At 48.6% G+C, this 19,923-nt stretch overlaps 1 protein-coding gene across 1 annotated transcript; it reads right to left on the bottom strand.

Annotated features, from left to right (window-relative positions):
- Positions 1 to 2,915: 2,915 nt before the first annotated feature.
- LOC136550706 (uncharacterized mitochondrial protein AtMg00810-like) lies at positions 2,916 to 3,485 on the bottom strand. The gene has a single exon (XM_066542309.1). The coding sequence runs from the start codon at positions 3,483 to 3,485 to the stop codon at positions 2,916 to 2,918; it is 570 nt and encodes a 189-aa protein (XP_066398406.1).
- Positions 3,486 to 19,923: the final 16,438 nt, after the last annotated feature.

Here is a 19,923-nt window from a genome sequence, read left to right as displayed (position 1 = left end):
TGAATTGATCCATAACCAAATATGTATGTACAGTAAAACAACCTTAAAACTTGCTTTCGTAAGACACCTTTTCAAGCCCACCTTTATTGAAAATGCTTTACCATGCAACTACTTGACGTGACAGCTCTAAAGCGACTTGCCCACCAGAAAACAGCTTCTCTCTAGTCTAGCTAGTTATTAGTTTTTTCACAGCTTGTTGGAACGTAGCAACTTCACGAGAATCTATCCAATTTCATGTGGGAAAAACTAAACTAATTTTTTTCGCGACCACGCTCAACGAGTATATATGCTTTTCATCAAGAAGGTGGCAAAACGGTTACGCAGCGTAAGCCATGGGTGCTTACAACAATGAAGGAAGAACTAGAAACAAATTGAAAAAGGGCTGGACGAAGAAGGAATTAAGCTGCAGAAATGTCCTCTCACAATTTACTGTAGCAAAGCCGAAAAAGCTGCAGCTGTAGTTGCAGCGGGCACTCTGAAAGAAACAAAATGTTTTGCGACCAAACGGCCACCAACGGGGCCAACCGCCTGAAACCTGCCGCTACCCACAAGATAGCCTCCTCGTTGATCTTCGGCAACAGCCACGCTGGCATTGTTGCGAACCGCTCCATGACTCGACTGTTTCTCTCTTTCCAGATCATCCATATATGCGACCAGCAGTAACAGGGCATTGAAGCAGGTCCCATGAGCCCCTCCCCTGAATGGATGCCACGTGGCAAAAGAAAATATCCAACGTCCCCAGGCTGCATGCAGAGAGTTACAGTAAGTGCTTGCGTAGAGTAGTCCATTTCATTAGTGAAATTTTACGGTACTTACAAATAATAAGGGCCTGTTTGGTTGGAGACCTGGAGGACTTGCCTGGCAAAAAGTGTTGCCTGAGAGTTGCCTGGAAATTTGATGATTTTTGCCTGGCCAGGCAAGTCTGAAGAAGGTCTGTTTGGTTGGAAGCATGTGCCTAGAAAGGCTAATAAAAGGTATAATACCATATTTAAACTTACACGGTTATGGTTATAAATAATAATAAATAAATAAAAGCATCCATATTTTCTCAATTAATAATATATTTGAAATTACAATTACAAATAAAGTTAATAGATTTCCTAGCTATTTAAAAAATGTCATAAGGAAAGAACGTATGAGGAAGAAAGATAATTATAATTATACTGCACACATTATGCTAATTTTAACGTGAACAAGATCAACCGAGGGGAGAAAGACTAGAAAATATAAAATATACAAAAAGTTTTTACACATGGCTGTGAAAAAAGAAATAGAATATGCCTAAGAAGTTTAATAAAAAAGAAAATATATTTTCTTCTATATAAAACTTTAGCATCATTCGAGTAATATATATTATTATAATACAAAAATAATATAAATAAAACCTTTAATAAAGTAATATAAAATATAAATACTTTTAATATTTTATTTTCCTAATAATTCATTCATAAGATTAAGAAATAAATGGAATAAAATATACTAAATGTATCTCGGTTGCACCTATCACAGATGAACAATAGGAAATAGAAATATAAATAATATAGCATACAGCAAAGTAATAATATAATGTACTAAATGACTAGCTTAGCACTGTAACCAACGTCCAGGTCAGGCAACTGAGAGCCAGGCGCTCGTTTTTTATCGCCTGGGAGCGGACTGGATTGCCTGGGCCAGGAAAGTCACCAGGGTCCAATCCAAACATGTCACAGGCAGCTTCCAGGAACCTCCTTGCCCAGGCAAAATCTTCCCAGGCTCCAAACCAAACAAGCCCTAAGAGTCCTCTATTTCATTAGATCTGAGTTTAAAAATAGGAGGAACCAAATGGAAGTAACTTAAGTTGTGGGACGGAACAAAAAAAATATGTGGAGCCAGAACTAGATTTTAATTAAATTTGGAGGGTATAACGGTATTTTAACATCTCAGGCCTAGGCTTCCTCTCGCAGTCTCGCTCGAGGCGCCGCGGCCCCTTAGCACTCGTCGTGGGCGGGCACTCCTAGGATGCGTGGACTCGATAGCCGGGCCTGCAGCTCCCTCCGTCTCATAGCGCAGTCGGAGCGGTCAGTTCACGCTCGGCGCCGACGTGGCCACCGAGGGCATCGGCGCGGCGAGCTTCGACCGGTGCGGCGCGGCCCTCGTGGAGGGCGCGTGGGAGGTGTTCGTGTCCGGTGCCATGCCGCAGAGGTGGAGCGCCCGGGCAGGATCACCCTCGACCGTTGCCGCGACGACGCCCGCCTTCGGTGCCTTCGCGCCGACGTCAAGAGCTTCGGCGGGTGCAAGGCCGCGAGCGCCGACTGGTGCGGCACCGTCGAGGTCGAGCTATGCAGGGCCGTTGATGTCACCCGCTGCGGCGCCGTCACCGGGGAGCGCTGCCGCGTCGTCAACGCCGCAGGGTGCGGCACGTAGAAAGGTAAATGAAAGCCAACAGAACCTCTATTGATCTCAGTGAATGCATATGTATTACATGAGGTTGCTATCTTCAGCGACCGTTCCTAGTCTACGCACGACGCGTGCTGGTGGAGAACGTGGTGACCACGCACGCTGGCGTCTGTCCGCGCTCCTGCAGTTACCGAGTCATCCGTCTTGGCATGTATCCTCAACACCCCCCCCCCGGAGTCTGATGGGTGATCGGCAGCACACAAAGACTAGAACGAAAGACTAGAACGGAAGCTTTCGAACGACGCCGTCGGTAGACCTTTCGTCATGACGTCTGCGAACTGTTCACCTGTTGGAACGTGGAGTACGCGCAGTTCGCCTAGTTGAACTCGTTCTCAGACAAAATGAACGTCGAGCTCAATGTGCTTGGTGCGCTTATGGTGAACTAGATTCGATGACATGTATACCGCGGAGACATTGTCGCAGAACACCAACGTCGCCTTCTTGATGCCACAATGGAGTTCACCGGGCAGCTGGCGTAACTAGATGCATTCGGCGGCTGCGTTTGCCACCGCCCGATACTCGGCTTCCACGCTTGATCTTGACACGGTTGGTTGCCGCTTGGATGACCAGGAGACGAGGGAGTCACCGAGGTAGACGCAAAATCCCGACGTCGATCGCCGAGTGTCTGGACAGCCCGCCCAGTCCGCGTCGGAGTACGCGGTGACGCTGAGGTCGGAGGAGGCGCGAAGCTGGAGTCCGTGCGACGTCGTGCCACGGACGTACCGCAGAATACGCTTGAGAAGCGCCATGTGCGGTGCGCGGGGATCATGCATGTGGAGGCAGGCTTGCTGGACGGCAAAGGCGATGTCAGGCCGCGTCATCGTTAAGAACTGGAGTGCACCTGCCAGACTGCGGTAGGACGTCGCGTCGTCCGTGGGTGGACCGTCGGCGGCGAGCTTGTTCTTGGCGTTGATTGGTGTAGATGCAGGTTTGTAGTTCGTCATCCCGACGCGATCGAGGATGTCTTCAGCGTACCGCTCTTGAGAGAGGTAGAACCCATCCTTGGTGCGCTTGACGTCGATCCTGAGAAAGAAGCGCAGCGCCCCCATGTCCTTGACGGCGAATTCGGCACGGAGGCAGTCGACAATGTGCTGGAGCAAGGCCGAGCTGGACCCAGTGAGCACAATGTCATCGACGTAGAGGAGGAGATATGCGATGTCTGTGCCGCGATGAAGGACGAAAAGGGACGAGTCAGATCGGGTTGCCTTGGCTGCCCTCTAGTTAGGATCTTTGAGAGCAGTCCGAGCTGTAGCAGGAAGTGGAGAGATCGCAGGCGCGGAGGATGAGGCGCCGGCGTGCAGAGCGTACCGTGGGTTTGGTTTGAAGATGCCTGCCTTGGAACAAGTCTGCATTTGGTGACCATGGGCCGACGCCGCGGGTACGGCGTCGGGAACAGGACTGTTGGACAGTGATGGTGCGGGAACTGAAGCACCAGAGGATGGTGCGGAAGGTGTGGGTGTGGCACCAGACGCAGCAGGCGATAGAGAAGCAGGAGGAGGCAGTGGTGGGTGAGGTGCGCTCTGCTGAAGAAGGACAGGCTCGTCGGTACTGTAGCCGGTCTGGCTATTGTCGGCTGACAAAGTTGAGGTTCAGAACGAAAAGGGAACTGGGTTTCATCAAAAACAACGTGGCGAGATGTGATGACGCGATGTGTTTGCAGGTCAAGACACCGATATCCACGGTGATCAGCCAGGTAGCCGAGAAGAACACACGGCGTGGATCGAGCGTGGAGCTTATGCGGCGCTGTTGAAGCTTGATTGGGATAGCACAGGCACCCGAAAACCCTTAGATGATTGTAGGATGGTGGGCCACCGAGGAGAAGCTGAAATGGAGTTGTCTGACCACTGTCCCGACAGGGACGACAATTCAGAAGATGGGTTGCCGTGGATAGCGCCTCCACCCAATATGCATCAGGCAAGCCAGTATGAATGAGAAGATAACGAATGCAATCGTTCAGTGTTCTAATGATGCGCTCGGCCTTGCCATTTTGAGATGAATTGTAAGGACAAGATAGGCGGAAGGTGACACCATGGTGTTCAAGATGACGCCGAAAGGCTAAATTATCAAACTCTTTCCCATTGTCGGTTTGGAATGCAATGACAGGTAACTGAAACTGAGTATGAACATAAGCATGAAATGCAATGAGGCACTGAAAAACATCAGACTTGTTGCGTAATGGAAAAGTCCAGACATAATGTGTAAGATCATCAATCAACACAAGGTAACTGAACAATCAGCATGAACAATCTGAAAAGGGACATAGCTAACTGAACTAGAGTCTGAAAAAGGTAAACGCACATTCTTGCCAAGCTGATAGGCTTCACAAGTGGTTGGCTTGGTGGAGATGAACTCAAGGCGAGGAAGAGTCTGCTGCAGCGTGTGCCTTCCGGGGTGGCCTAAACGCCGATGCCAGAGCTCGACAGTGGGCGTGGAGGTGGCGGTCAGGGCCTCCGGTGGTGATGATGCCAGAGGGTATAGCTCGCCGTCGCTATTACAGCGGAGGATCACCGAACGAGTGGGAAGATCCTTGTCGGGTTCATAAACCTAGGGTCCCACGAGGACCGACTTCCACAACAAGGCTCGACCCAAGAGTCTAAAAACAACAGGGCAAAGGGGCGGCCCAGTAACTGACCAGAAGGTCTGGCCCAAGAAGAGCAACGCCCCCTCATCAACTACTTCGGCCCACCTATCCGACCGGAGCGCTCGCTTCGGCCTCCAGTCACCCCCGAATGGCCTCTCTGATCGGAAGGCCTGCCCCGAGCCCTACTTCCGACTCCGACCCCGTGTATCTCCAACCGGGGGTACGTAAGACCCTACTCGCCGCTCTTCTCTGACTAGCGCAACCAAAGCCGACTGGGGCCATCCGATCGGGGACGCCCGCTCGGAAGGGTCCAGGGACGAATGGAGAAAGCAGCACACGAGTCAAACCATGGCATAGGGACCATACCCTGAACACCTGCAAGAACAGTGCTCCACAACCGCCCTAACACAAACAGTATTATAGGCGCCGACATTTGTCCCTACAGTATTGTAGGCGCCGTTGAACTCCCGTACGGCAAAAAGCCCCTCACATGCCTCTGGGCGTCAATAGTGTTGTGGGCTCCGGGATACACCATACCCGGTAAACGTGGTGAGACTCCTCACATGCCTCCGGGCAAGCAGTATTTTGCGGGTACCGACATCAACCCTTCGTGAAGAAGACAACGTAACCTCCCACGTGTACCTGACATTCTACAGTGTTGTGGGCGTCTACCATTATCCTGTCCTCACCGGCGTGGGCGACAAGGCTCAAAAGCATACGCACCCTTTCCCTCTCACTTGTAAAGTCGTCCTCTTCATCTATAAAAGGGGATGCGCTTCCTCCAACAAAGGGGAGCGAATTCCAGTGGATCAGAGTTCCTTAGATCGATAGCTCACAACCACAGAACCACCAGGTTCGGACCTCAGGCATCCGCTTGAACACTTAGCTCATAGCGAAGTTCCTGTCACTCTCGGCCCTTCCAACCGGAGCCGATCGAACCTCTTGTACACCCCATCTTTCTCCTTCTCGTTTGTAACCCCACTGCAAACTTTGAGCACTTGGGCTCAGGAATAAAATCACCGACCGACCCCGACTGGACGTAGGGCACGTTGCCTGAACCAATATAAATCCTGTGTCATTGAGTGCTAGGCCACCTCCGATCACAACGTACAGCAAAACTACAAATATTTACTAGTTGGTCACATTCTGCACCGACAATCCTTGACAGAGAAACCGAAAGCGTCAAACTCCACAGAGACATTATTGTCACGAGTTAAGGAACGAACTGAAATCAGATTCTTAACAAGTGCTGGAGAGACAAGAACATTAGGGAGGGAAAGTGGGGATCGAGCAGTGGGGATATGTGTGGAAGCACGATGAGTCACTGGCAGCGTGGCGCCGTTGCCGACGATAATAGGAGTGGAATTGTAAACTGGGCTAGAAGAGTTGAGTTTACTGACGTTGGAGGACATGTGGGAAGAGGCGCCGGTGTCCATGAACCATTCGACCACTTGAGGAGCAGCTGCTGTGGAATTTGTCGCGTTTAGTGTGGCGAGCAAGGCCTGATGGTTCCACGGATCCACAGGAGGTGGTGGCTGAGTGACGCCAGGAGGAAGCGGAGACGACCCGGCGAAGTAAGCCTGGTGTGGTGATGTGCCAGGGCACGGGCCGAGCACACTAGCTCCTGGGGCACGGAATGGCATGGGCCATGCCTGCACCATGCCAGTCCACGGATTGAAACCGGGCGTCCAGGCCGTTGGCGGCCTTGAGGAGGAGAAACCGCCTGGAGATGAGCCGCGGCCACGACCACGGCCACGACCACGCCTGTTGTCGTTGTGGTTAGGCGCGCCGTGAGTAGCAGCTGGTGGCTTGGCGACAGTTGTCGGCGCAGTAGAGTCGGAGTTGCCAGCCGTAGTAGAGCTAGAACCGCCTTCGGTGGCGGTGGGTGCGGCGGGACGAGGTCCACCAGTGGCGAGTAGAGCGTGCTGTGCTGCCGTCTTGGCATGCTCCATGTCGTAGCGCTCTTCTAGAAGAAGGTATGAGCGCGCCGAGAGGAAGGTGTGCGGCGGCTGCTTGGCGGTGATGGCAGGGATGGCGTGGCGATACTTGGAGCTCAGGCCGCGCAGCATGTTCAGGACTTGGCTCGTCTCCCGCACTGGCTGGCCGACGTCGCGGAGCGCATCGGAGAGCTGCTTGAGTCGTCCGGTGTACTGGGTGATGTCCATATCGCCCTGGACCATGTTCCGGAACTCTGTCTCCAGGTAGACAGCGCGATGGAGCTCGTTGTCGCGGAATTGATCGTGGATAGCGCCCCAGATGCGGTACGCGGTCGCCTTCGGATGGCGCATGATGTCGCGCGCGTCCTTGGCGATGGAGTTGTACAGCCAACTCAAGATGCACTGATCAACCACACGCCAGTTGGGATCATGGCGCTGGTCGGCGGTTGGCGGAGATGAGACATGGGAGGTGAGGACGAACTTGCCGAGGAAGGCGTCGAAGAAGCATCGCCATTCGTCGTAGTTCGGCGTGGCGAGCTCGAGAACGACTGGAATGTGGGATTTGATGTTGACGGTTTGAAGCACTGCGGTGGGAGGCGTGGTGGCAGGAGCATCGTCGCCGACAGAGGAGGTGAAGGAGACTTCGGAGGTGTCGTCGGGGTCGGAAGAACCGAGACCGAAGAGGGGATTGTCGTCCATGGTGGGCATGGCGACAGCCGGGGAGATGCAGCGGAGTGGAGGGAAGAAGACGGCGATGCAGCGAGGGATCAACCCGAGCTTGCTGATACCACGTAGAAAGGTAAATGAGAGCCAACAGAACCTCTATTGATCTCAGTGAATGAATATGTATTACATGAGGTTGCTATCTTCAGCAACCGTTCCTAGTCTGCGCACGACGCGTGCTGGTGGAGAACGTGGTGACCACGCACGCTGGCGTCTGTCCGCGCTCCTGCAGTTACCGAGTCATCCGTCTTGGCATGTATCCTCAACACGGCAGCGTCGAGGTGGCACGGGCCTGATCAATTTGGCGTTCTGAGATGTTGTTGGCCTGAATAGAGAATGGTTCAAGGTCTATGCAATGATTACGTCAGGGCTCCAGGCGACGAGCTAGGAGGCGAGGCGGCGAGCTGGGAGGCGGCGACGCAGGGAGCAGCGAGACTTCGCGGCGCACGAAGCAGCGTTTGTGGGATTGCGATAGGGAGTCATAAGAGAATCTGTAGCCAAAGTACTAAACTACCCTTAATTATAATCCTAAATTGATACCAGCGGTAAATAATTTTAACGGGAGGCAAGCACCATAACAAACCTCCGGTTATTATGCATCACGAAAAACACGGATGGAATTGACAGGACAGGTAATCGCATGCGGTACGTGGTCGCGAGGCATCGGACAACGGACAAATCAGTGTGCCTGTGTGTCCTTTTCCACTGCCGCGATTCAAAGCATTGAATAATACTGCTACTCAAAGCATACTCCCTCTGTAAGGACGTCATCACATACGTGTAAGTCAAACTTTCTCAATTTTGATTAGATTTGTAGAAAATATGTGCAATATTTTTATCTTTAAATAAGTTTATTATGAAAGTACGTTCAATGATCTATCTAATTATACTAATTATGTATTATTAATATTATTATTCTTTTATATATAATTAGTTAAAGTTAAAAAAAGTTGAGCTCTGGAAACGAGAATGACTTCTATTTTGAAACAAAGGGAGTAGAATAATACTACAGTACCGAGTTTCAGGGGCAATCTTCGAATATAGAAGTAGCACGAGGTTGTACGTAAATTTACAATTTACAGCTAATCTATCAGACCATTCACATAGTAGTTAGCCTACTTAAGGTTTTCCACGCATGTTCAAAAAGCTACAGTTTTTAACAATTACATTATTGTTGTTGTTGGATTTTAATTAGGCAAGCAAATCCTAACACATATATGGTTTTTGCATTGGACTAAAGGTTGATTCAATTTTTAAAAAGTGATTTTTATGTGTATTTGTTGTGGAACACTTGACACGACAGTTAACACCGGTCCCCGAGCGCTCCCAACAGGGTGACTCGGGGGCGACCCACCGGCACCAAGCCAGCACCCCTCCGCTTCTGCCTCTCCTCCGTCCGCCGTCGCGTGCGGCGGCGGTGACCCACGGCGGCCCGGAAAAAACAACCACTGTCGCAGTTCTCACGACCTCCCCTCTCTCCCCCAGTTCTCCTCCACCCCTCCCCTACCTCTCCAGCGTGTCGTCCGGGCGGCCAGGAGGATCCGGTCCCCCTGGGCCGGATCGGGCCTCCACCTCTCCGGATCTACGTGCGCCGGTGTCGGGCGTGACCGTGGTTGGCCGAGCGCGGGCGTGTCCACTCCCTGCGTTGCCTCCTCGCCGCTGTTGTGGCCGCCACCGTCGTCGTCGGTGCTGTGCTCGCAATCTGCGGCTGGATCCAAGGCCTCCGACGCCGGATCTGGCATCTGGTGCGGCGAAGACTGGCGCGGCGGCGCCCCCTGCGGTGGCCCAACTCCGGCAGCTGGCCATCGTCAGGGCAGATCCGAGCCCTCCATAACCGGATCTCATGCGGCCGTCGTGGACATGCCTTCTTCTTGCGCATCTGGGAGTCCACTTCGGCACGGCGTCGGCGTCGTGGAGTTATCGTGCGGGACGACCTCAGCCCCTGGGCGGCAGTCGGAGTTCACTGCTCGCTGGCCTAGAAGCCCGTTGGCACAGTGGCGCCCCCTCCCTTGACCCACGGTGTCGACTAACATGCTTGGGTGTCTACCCTGCCTGGCTTCTTGCTCTGGGCTGGCGGCGGTGGCGTAGTCTGCGCCATTTTCCTTCCTGAAGGCGTCGTCGAAGCCTGTCTACACCGTTCACATCGTCGGGGTAGGCTCTGGGATGAAAATCCCTGTGTGCTCTGTCAACGATGCTAGCGTCTGTGGATGTCAGTTTCCTTCTTGAAGGCGTCATTGGAGCGCTCCTGCTGCCGTGCTTCTGCTCCCTCCGCTTCCCTGCCTGGAGTTGCCCTTGCTGTGCTATGCCTGATTGTGCTCCATGCTAGTCTTCGCTTCGGTTGGTCCAGTAGTTGGTTAGTGTTGCCGCAGTCGTTTGCTTCTATGTAGCGGATGCTGTGCCGCTATCGCTATTCTTTGACGGATGCTTTGCCATCATGTTGCTCGGGCGGTTGTCGTGTCGCTTCAGTCTCCCCTCTCAGGCAGTTGCTTTGCTGCTGTGAGCGTGATGGCCCCCCATCCGCGGATGCTTTGCCGCCGTGGTCTCTTCTCTAGCGGATGCTTTGCCGCTGTTATCGTGCTGGCGCCCTTGGCGGATGCTTTGCCGCCGAGGTTGATGCTGGCCTCGTCGCCTTTGCGATATTCACTACACTACTGGCCACCGATGTGTCGTCTTCTTGTATTAGACTTAGCCGGCTGGGGATTTTAGGTGGAGGGTCTCCCCATCGTGTTTTCTTGCTTTTAATTTTGTTTGTGCCTGTGGGATTTCGTTGGTAATTCTAGTATTACTTGAGAGTCCTATGTTTCATTGTGCCAACTCTAACCTCTCTTAACGAAGCACGTGTCAAGCACGCTTTTGAAAAAAGAAAAAGAAAAAAATGTGTATTTGTTGTGAAGTTGAGACAGTCGAAGTACATACCACTCCGAGCTAGCGTGCGCCTGACGCGGTGCCGGATGACCGTTTTATTTCGTAATCCACAGAACTGCTCATTAGATTTTAAAGATGAAATATATTTTTCATAATAAACCGATTGGGTGGTATAAATGCGAATGCTATGTACTCGAACTACTTTAACAAATATGGATAGCACATATAGTCGCATTATGTCGTGGACGGGTCGCAGGGAGTCTTTCAAGCTATCGACCTTGTTGGCTTCTCCAGTTGTCCTCCTGTACGTGTTCCGATCCTTTCAGATCAGAGATATGCAGTGGTTGATGATGAGCTCACCTGAGTGTGGTACTAGTATTTTTTCCATGCGGATTTGTTTGGTAAATGATGAAACGTATACGTGCGGGCGCTCTGGCTGACCAAGTTTATCGCTATCGCGTTCCGATCGTGACTGATATGATTGGAATTACCAAGCAAGCAAGCAACGGGATCGGAGAAGAAATTAAAGAGATGAAAAGCGTTTCGGGTGGTTGTTTTCCAGACTGCGTGTCGTCATGTACTCCTGAAATCACAAAATCAGAACTCATAAGCATGCCAAACCGAATTGATCAGACCAAAGGAAACATAATTCTCATGTATATTCAGCAATGTACAAGCAGCGAGAGAAGAAATTAGGGGATGGGGAGAAGTCTGGTACGTAGGTGCGGTGATATATAGGATAAGGTGAGGTGAAATTTTTTTACTTGGCGCGCCTGCCGCCTCCCTTCCGCGCCATTTTTTCGCCACTACTCTCTTACACGTGGGCCATCCTGAGGACAGGAGCGTGTGTCTCTTCAGTTTTCACGGGCACACGTAGCGTCCCTGACGGTACAAACCTTTTCTGCCTCGGCCGGTTTACCACGAATGTGAATGTGAATGTGAGGGATCCGTGACAGAAGCAGGGTCCCAGCTGCCGTAGGGAAAAAACTGATCTGGGGTATTGGCAGCCGGTCGCGGCCAAATAATCCTCACAGCAGTATATTCTTCTGTATATATTGAAGTCAGGTCTCATACAACATTTATAGCACGAAGCACTAGCTATCAATCATTTTTATTTTCAAAAAGATAGCTATATATCAACGCAAGTAATTCTGTGTGGACGCTGACACGTCAGCCGAACTCAAATAAATATATAAATGGTTTGATTATTTCAGCTGACTTTGTCAACCAAACTCTTATGTCGGATCTGTATATGATATAAGATCCGGACGTGCAGTGGGAAAACTTACCTCAAAAGCCAAGCCAAACCTTAAAACTAAAAATTCATGTTGACACTTTGAGATTTTAATTAATAAAATTAACTATAATTTATTAAAAATGATTCAAAATGACATGGAGGCATGGAGCTCGCGTGGAACGAAAAAAGAACATGGAAACATGGAGCTACCAAGTATGTCATCTCAAATTCAGTCGTCGTCATCTGCTTCTTGAAGAGATTGATTTCCTCTGGATTTTCTCCCGTCACAATCAAATCATCTACATAGACACCCAAGATGACTGCATCGGTACCAACTCCTCTTGTGTAAACTGCTTGCTCACTCAAACATCTCTTGAAGTTCAGCTTGATCTTCTGGCTTTTGTCAAGCTTGACATTCAAGCCCTTAGAGCTTGTCTAAGTCCAAAAACAGCTTTGCTCAACTAGAGCACACAGTGATTTTTACCCTTCACTGCATAGCTCTCTCGCTGTGAGACATAGACCTCTTCTTCCCATTCTCCATGTAAGAAGACATATTTCACATCCAAATGGTGAACTTTCCATCCATTATTAGCTGCAAATGCCAACAGTAGTCTCACTGTGTCCAATCTGGCAACAGGGGCAAATACTTCCTCAAAGTCAATGCCATACTTTTGCACATATGCTTTTGCAACTAACTGGCCTTGTGTTTCACCACTTCTCCCTTAGAGTTTCTTTTCAATTTGAACACCCATTATAAACCAATGGGCTTCTTTCCTGCAGGTAACTTAACCATTTCCCAAGTTTTATTATTTCCTGGTCCATATCCTCTACCCACTCTTGATGATCAGCTGCCTCTCTGTAAAATTAGAAATGTTTTTATTTTTTTCGTGAATTGTAGCATGAGGAAAAACCACTACGTAAAAAACGATTTGTAGCAATGGTTCGATTTTTTTGTAGGGGCGGCTGGTGATGGAGCCGCCCCTATAGTGGCGTGCTCGGGTGCCGAGACACCAGCCGCCCCTACAAATGGAACAGCAGGGGCGGCTGGTGTTACGAGCCGCCCCTACAAATAGGGTATCATTTACAGGGGCGGCTCAATCACCAGCCGCCCCTGCAAATGCTATTTGTAGGGGCGGCTGGTGATGGAGTCGCCCCTACAGTGACGTGCTCGGGTGCCCAGACACCAGCCGCCCCTACAAATGGAACAGCAGGGGCGGCTGGTGTTACGAGTCGCCCCTACAAATAGGGTATCATTTACAGGGGCGGCTCAATCACCAGCCGCCCCTGCAAATGCTATTTGCAGGGGCGGCTGGTGATTGAGACGGCCCTACAAATGGCCCCATATTTATAGCTACGATTTGTAGGGGCGGCTCAATCACCAGCCGCCCCTACAAATGCCCCCCTATAAAACAGCTGCAACACCTTTTTCTTCCTCGGGTCACTCACTCCAACCCGTAAAAGAAAGGTGGGGAGGCCTTGTGCACCTCCCAAAAATTGCTCTACTAAGGGGGGAAGGTTTTGGTCTCAAATCCTTTGGTGGAGAGGTTATAGAAGGTAAGAAAATGCTATTCCGCACTTTTTTTAAGTTTTAATGGTTGGTTAGTGAGTAATTAGAGTTTTGTTTTTCTCTCTCTTCTATGGTGCTTGAGCTACTTATGAAGCAAATTAGACCCAAGTTTTAAATGTACTAGGGTAAATTAGGGAGGGGAACAAGATCATACACTTATTTGGTCCATGTTTCTTGATTTTAGTGAACAATTAGTTAGTTTTATGGATGTTTCATGTGCATGTGGATCTAGATCTAGGGTTTGGTTTTTTTATTAATTTTATTTTTGTAAAATTATGTTTGATGAAATTGGACTAGGGTTTGTATGAAAGATATTGGGTAAAGTATAATGGTTGCTAATTATTGTCTTTGAAATTGTTTATTGTAATCAATAAATATGTATTTTAATTATTTATGGATAAATGGGCCATTAATTAATTTTTCTCTACCATGGCGTGTTTGTATGCTTCATGTAATTATATTAGATTTATATTCATATATATCTGAAGTATATACAATTATTCTCAAGTAATTATTAGTTTGATTCATTTTTATATATATATGAATAAGTAGTCCTTTAATGTTTGTTTTGTTGTTGTTGTAAAAGATGGAGTACAGGAACTCTTGGATGTATGGTTCGTTAAGGTTCAAGGCAGGTTTCCGTGAAGAGGTGGATAAATTTATTGAAGCCGCAAAGAAGCATGCAACGACATTGAAAGAGAATAAGGATACAATTATTTGCCCTGTAAAGATTGCAAGAACCGTATGGCATGGACAGATGTGACTATCATCAGATCACATTTGATTATGCGAGGATTTGTTGAGGACTACACAGTGTGGATTCATCATGGTGAAACGGTTATTGTTAACGACGAGGATGAGGAGGAATACGACGACGAAACCATAGAATCCCTATCCCAATATTCAGCAGAGCTTGATGCATGGATGGATTTCGAGTTTGGCAATAAACAAGGTGGTGATGCTGGTGGTTGGGATGGTAACGACGAAGGTGGTGCCAATAATGATGGTGGAGCACATGTCAGGGATGAAGATGATTTAGAGGACATGATTCAAGCCCTTGGACCAGAGATTTTACTAAATAGCCCGAAAGGTCTAGAAAATTTGGAAAGGGTGACAAAAGCATCGAAGGAGACTGTTTATGGTGTTGAAAAGGGTTGCCCGACACATTGGACATTGCTACGTTTTGTGCTTGAGCTGCTCATCCTGAAGGCTAAGTACGGCTGGTCAGACTATAGTTTCAATGATCTATTGCATCTCCTGTCATGGGTGCTGCCACAACCAAACTCAGTTCCCGCCAACACATACCAAGCGAAGAATGTCATAAGTTCATTGACAATGGGGGTTAAAAAATCCATGCATGCCCCAACCACTGTATACTTTTTCGTGGCGAAACGTTCAAGTCACTGGATAAATGTCCCCGGTGTGGGGCCAGCCGGTACAAGAACAATGACCTTTACGGTGGGGACGAAGCCTCCACGGGGAAAAAGAGGAATAGGAAGGGTACAAAAAAGGTGGTACAAGAATCTCAGCCCCCAGAGGACACTCCATTAGGCAACGATGCAAAGCAGAGAAGAATTCCTGCCTTGGTAACGTGGTACCTGCCAGTGACCGACCGCTTGAGACGTATCTTCCTAAACCCTAAAGAAGCCGCACTCATGACATGGTGGGATGATGAGCGCAAGGTGGATGATGATAAGATTGCACACCCGGCTGATTGTAGTCAGTGGCAAATGTTTGATGAGAAGCACAAAGAATTCAGCGATGACCCAAGGAATGTACGGTTTGGCTTGAGTACCGATGGAATGAATCCCTTCAATGAGAGGATGAGCAACCACAGCACATGGCCAGTGATCTTGACCATGTACGACATCCCAACATAGTTATATACGGTGTATGAAGTAACTATATATAACTATATATAACTACTGAAATTTGGATTGTTAGATACGGTGTATGAAGTAATGTCAAAAGAAGCATACCTATTAGTGCTATCTCATTCCTGCCATTCCCGTTGATACCTAAATAGCATGGAAATTAAATAAGTAGTGATATAATGATTGTTTTTGTAAAAGGAAGGAATGATATTAAACGATTCAATATTTTCCATATGAAATTTGAAACATGCAACTCCCTTGTGCTGACCTGTACTATATGCTACTGTCTAAAGTTGATTGGTGTATGCTATGTTTATATGAGTGTATATAGGCCGCTGGTTTGGATACGTTCAAGACTGGAATAATGACGAAATCGATTCTTCTTAACTGTAACAAAGGCGTGTTCAATTATTCTTGATAGCGACTATATGTCATTTGTAGGACCATAATCGCCAACCAAACAGATACCATGCATGGAATTGATATTTGAATCCGTTACTATACTACGCCACTTGCCTAGTTTTCAATACATGATCTAATAAGAATTCACAAATAAAATGAGTGCGGAGCATAAAGCAAAACGTTGTTACTATAGCGTGATCTCCATATATTTTTTGGCCTCCTATTCTTAAAAAAAAGAGTTAAATGCACCAGCGGCCCTCGAACTTGTAGGCGTGTGTCACATAGGTCCATGAACTTGGAAAATGCATTTCTGGGTCACTAAACTTATTAAGGGGTGCACCGCAGGCCCATATCAGCCACGTGGACACTTTTTGCTGACGTGGACATTTCTTATTAAATAGGTCTGCGGGTATCTCCAAGACAAGAATTGTTCGTAGCTGGACTGGTCAGGCAGCCGCGTCTCGAGTCGTGTGGGCAGGGTTCGAATCCCTTTGACGACGCATTTTTTTGGTTGACGCTATTTTGCATGGGACTGGCGTTTTTGCATGGCACTGTGACCGTGCGGGTGGGTCGTGTTTACGCGCGTCGCTGGCTTGCTTGCTCGCGCCATGGCACTGTGACCGTGCGGGTGGGTCGTGTTTACGCGCGTCGCTGGCTTGCTTGCTCGCGTTTGGGCGCGTCGCGGGCTTGCTGCTCGGTTTGTTTGGGTTCATTTTGTTGCGAAAATTTTTACTGCCCCTCACGGCTCGCCGTTCAGACGTGTTTGCTGCTCGTTTTTACGTTCGCACGTGTGGCTTTCGTATTTTGGCGCTCATCTACGGCGTGGTGATGTTGGTCTTGAGCGCGTCGCCGGCCACCGCCATGAGCTCCCGCGCCAGCAGGGAGACGCCCACCTTGCCGACCTCGTCCTCGCGCTGGTACACGCAGTTGAAGCACTCGTCGGTGGCGCCCTTGTGTGTGCGCACCGTGTGGAGCAGCCGGTACTTGGCGCGCCGAGGTCTGTAGTTTGCAAACCGAACTGAATAATCTCAAAGTCATGTAAACAAACTTGTAGATCGCTTCTAGCTCTACAATTTTTGTTACTACACCTTTCGCTGGATCGGGCTGGTTTGAGAGTTTGAGGGAGCCGAAGATTGAGTTTCAGCTTGTATATTTGAGGTGGTATTGATCAGTTCATTCAGTTCGAAAATTTTGAACGTGACCGACTGTTCAGAAGCTTGCTGCCGCGTGGCCTCGCGCGCTCGGCCGGACAGGAAGGGCTCACCGGCGTCGAGGCGGGTCGGGGATTGTTTGGTTTGCGTCCTCCCAAACAGGCTTCCGCGTGAAGTATCTCATTAGCATGACCACGGCGCCCACATGCGTGCATGCTGTTAGCTAAGCGACCAATACGTACCCATGCATGGTCAGCATTTCAGGTGAACCAACACAAGGCTTTAGCTTCTCTCTTTGTGACGAGAGCCAACTAGGCATGGCTGTGCAATGTGTACGACACAAGCCGTCCAGTTGCATGCCCCACGTTGTGACGAGCAGCGCATGGGCAAGGGTGTCTGAGAGAAACCTGTGCATGGTCGTAATAAGCATCAGCATGTTAAACTTCTTGTGATATGACGCAGGTCGTGACGACCGATGACCACTGCTCATCCAGTAACCGCGGAGCTACAGATACACGGCTCCTGAGTGCTCGTTGGAAAAATCCAAAGCCCGGGGGCACGCAGCGTCGCCCGGGCTTTATTTAGTGGAGGACGATGAGTGAACACCACAACCTTTCATACTAGTACCGATCGGATCGTTCAACTGAGCGTGCAGCAGCCCGTGGTGACCATCGGTTTGTCGCTTTGCATCCCCGCTCCTTTTAAACCGCACTCACGAATGTACATAGCCGCGAATCCTAGCCTAGGCTTTTACTTTAGAACATGTCTATGTATGTAAAGCGAGGAACAGGCGCGGCAGGCCAGAGACATTCACGGCTGGTGGGTTGGTAACCCTGGTGCGGTTCGTTTGGGAGACCGAACGGTGGTTACGTTGCTCGGGTCTGTTGCCAGAGACATGGGCCGAGCGAGAGAAACAAAAGCCAGGTGAGCTGACTCTTTTTTTCTTGCCACATGTCAATCGTGGACTCTGCTACCAAAATCGATGAAAATGGATGGGTACGTTGGAGGCCGTGGCGGCCGCGGGTGATGATTCCAGTTCGCGGATGCGGCGGGGCCGGCCCTGTGGCGGCCGATCACGCCGGGCCATCCCACAGTGCCTACGCGAGCAAGCAAGCCAGCGACGCGCGTAAACACGACCCACTCGCACGGTCACAGTGCCATGCAAAAACGCCAGTACCATGCAAAATAGCGTCAACCAAAAAAATGCGTCGTCGAAGGGATTCGAACCCTGCCCACACGACTCGAGACGCGGCTGCCTGACCAGTCCAGCTACGAACGATTCTTGTCTACAAGACACCCGCAGACCTATTTAATAAGAAATGTCCACGTCAGCAAAAAAATGTCCACGTGGCTGGTATGGGCCTGCGGTGCACCACTTAACAAGTTTAGTGACCCAGAAATGCATTTTTTTAAGTTCATGGACCTATGTGACACACGCCTACAAGTTTGAGGGCCGCTGGTGCATTTAACTCTAAAAAAAAATGTGTTTTGAGTGTTCTGCCATCTCTTAGAATTTGGCGTAGGCCAACTTTACTTCTACTTCCAGATAGCAGACTAATGCTATTTGCAACCAAAAAAAGTAGGCGAAATTGATGTGCATTTTAAATTTCCTTAACTCACCGCACTTGTCACCGGAGCAATCACAGGCGAACTTTGTGCCGTTGTCGCCGTATGTATCCAGCTTTCAAGATAAGTATCAACTTATGCTAAAGTTTCACTTTGTTGGTGTTATCAGATTAAACATGACCTCCACCATTTAATCTTCATTACACTTGCCATTTGACTCCTTAATAGGAAAAAAATATTACAACATTCTTCCAGATGTTCTTTATATTGTTTGAGTTGATACTGATTTTACTTTTATACTCTTATCTCAGATTTCTGTGTGCTTGTACTTATATCACTGTTTGAGTTGATACTGACTCAATTGATGAAACTCAATCAATAGAAAGAAAAAGAAAGAGGATCTAATCTGATGTAAACTACTGCAATAGTAGTTAATAAGTGGCAGCCAGCAGCACCTATGATCAGGTAATTAGGCTCATGGCTTAACTCCTATATGATCAGCTAGTTAATAAGTGGCAGCCAGCCAGCAGCACCTATGATCAGGTAGTTAGGCTTCTCTCTTCTACTCACCTCTCTTCTCCTCTCTTCTATTTTCTCCTCTCTTCTCTCTTGTTTGGCAGCAGCAGTTGCTCATATTCTGATTTAAATAATGTGCAGACCTCTATTCTATCTTCTCTCACCTCTCTTCTATCTTCTCCTCTCTTCTCTCTTGTTTGGCAGTAGCAGCTGCTCATTTTTTAAGTTAAATGATATGCAGACCTCTCTTCTCTCTTCTTCCTTCTACTCACCTCTCTTCTCTATTCTCCTCTCTTCTCTCTTGTTTGGTTACAGCAGTTGCTCCTATTCTGATTTAAATAATGTGCATACCTCTTTTCTCTCTTCTCCTCACCACTCTTACTACTCCTACTCCTCCTCCTCTTACTACTCCTACTACTACTCCTACTACTCCTCTTACTACTTGCTACTCCTAAGTGGCTGCTGCTCTTACTCTACTACTACCATTCTACTGCTACACTTATGCATATCGACAAACTTGCTCATTAGCTTATAAGGAGCCGGCGACATACAAAGACTTCATATCGATTCTCAAGACGTATACATATCGACAATCCTCATTAGCTTATATGTTTGTATACATACTTGTAACGTTCACTTATGCATACTAACAAGTTGTATTTGCTAAAATAATTCGAACAGGGCATTTAGGTTCTATGTCACTCATCATCACGGAAGGCATGATCCAGCGAGGAAGGAAAAGCTGGCTATAAAAACACTATGTACGGTAAGTGTAACTTCTTCAGTACTCCGTTACATGGCTGTCAAAAGCATTACCTAACATTTTCATATGCAAAACACACAGTGCCCCCAAGCAGAGACCTGAGAGTGTACATTGTGGATACTATATATGTTCTATGATGAGTAACACCAGTGCCTATAGGAGACACCCCTTAAGGATAAGTTTGAACGTCTTCATTAGTAGTATAAAAACTTCATACATGGTATGAAATACTAAACCGAAACATGTTCTCTTGTAGTGGAGAGAAGAGAAAGGAATGAAAAAAAGACCCATACAAGGATGACCAA

This window comes from Miscanthus floridulus, chromosome 4 (assembly GCF_019320115.1).
Source record: "Miscanthus floridulus cultivar M001 chromosome 4, ASM1932011v1, whole genome shotgun sequence".
Lineage (NCBI taxonomy): Eukaryota > Viridiplantae > Streptophyta > Magnoliopsida > Poales > Poaceae > Miscanthus > Miscanthus floridulus.
The sequence above is the reverse complement of the archived record's forward strand: the minus strand, read 5'-3'. Positions and strand labels throughout refer to the sequence as shown.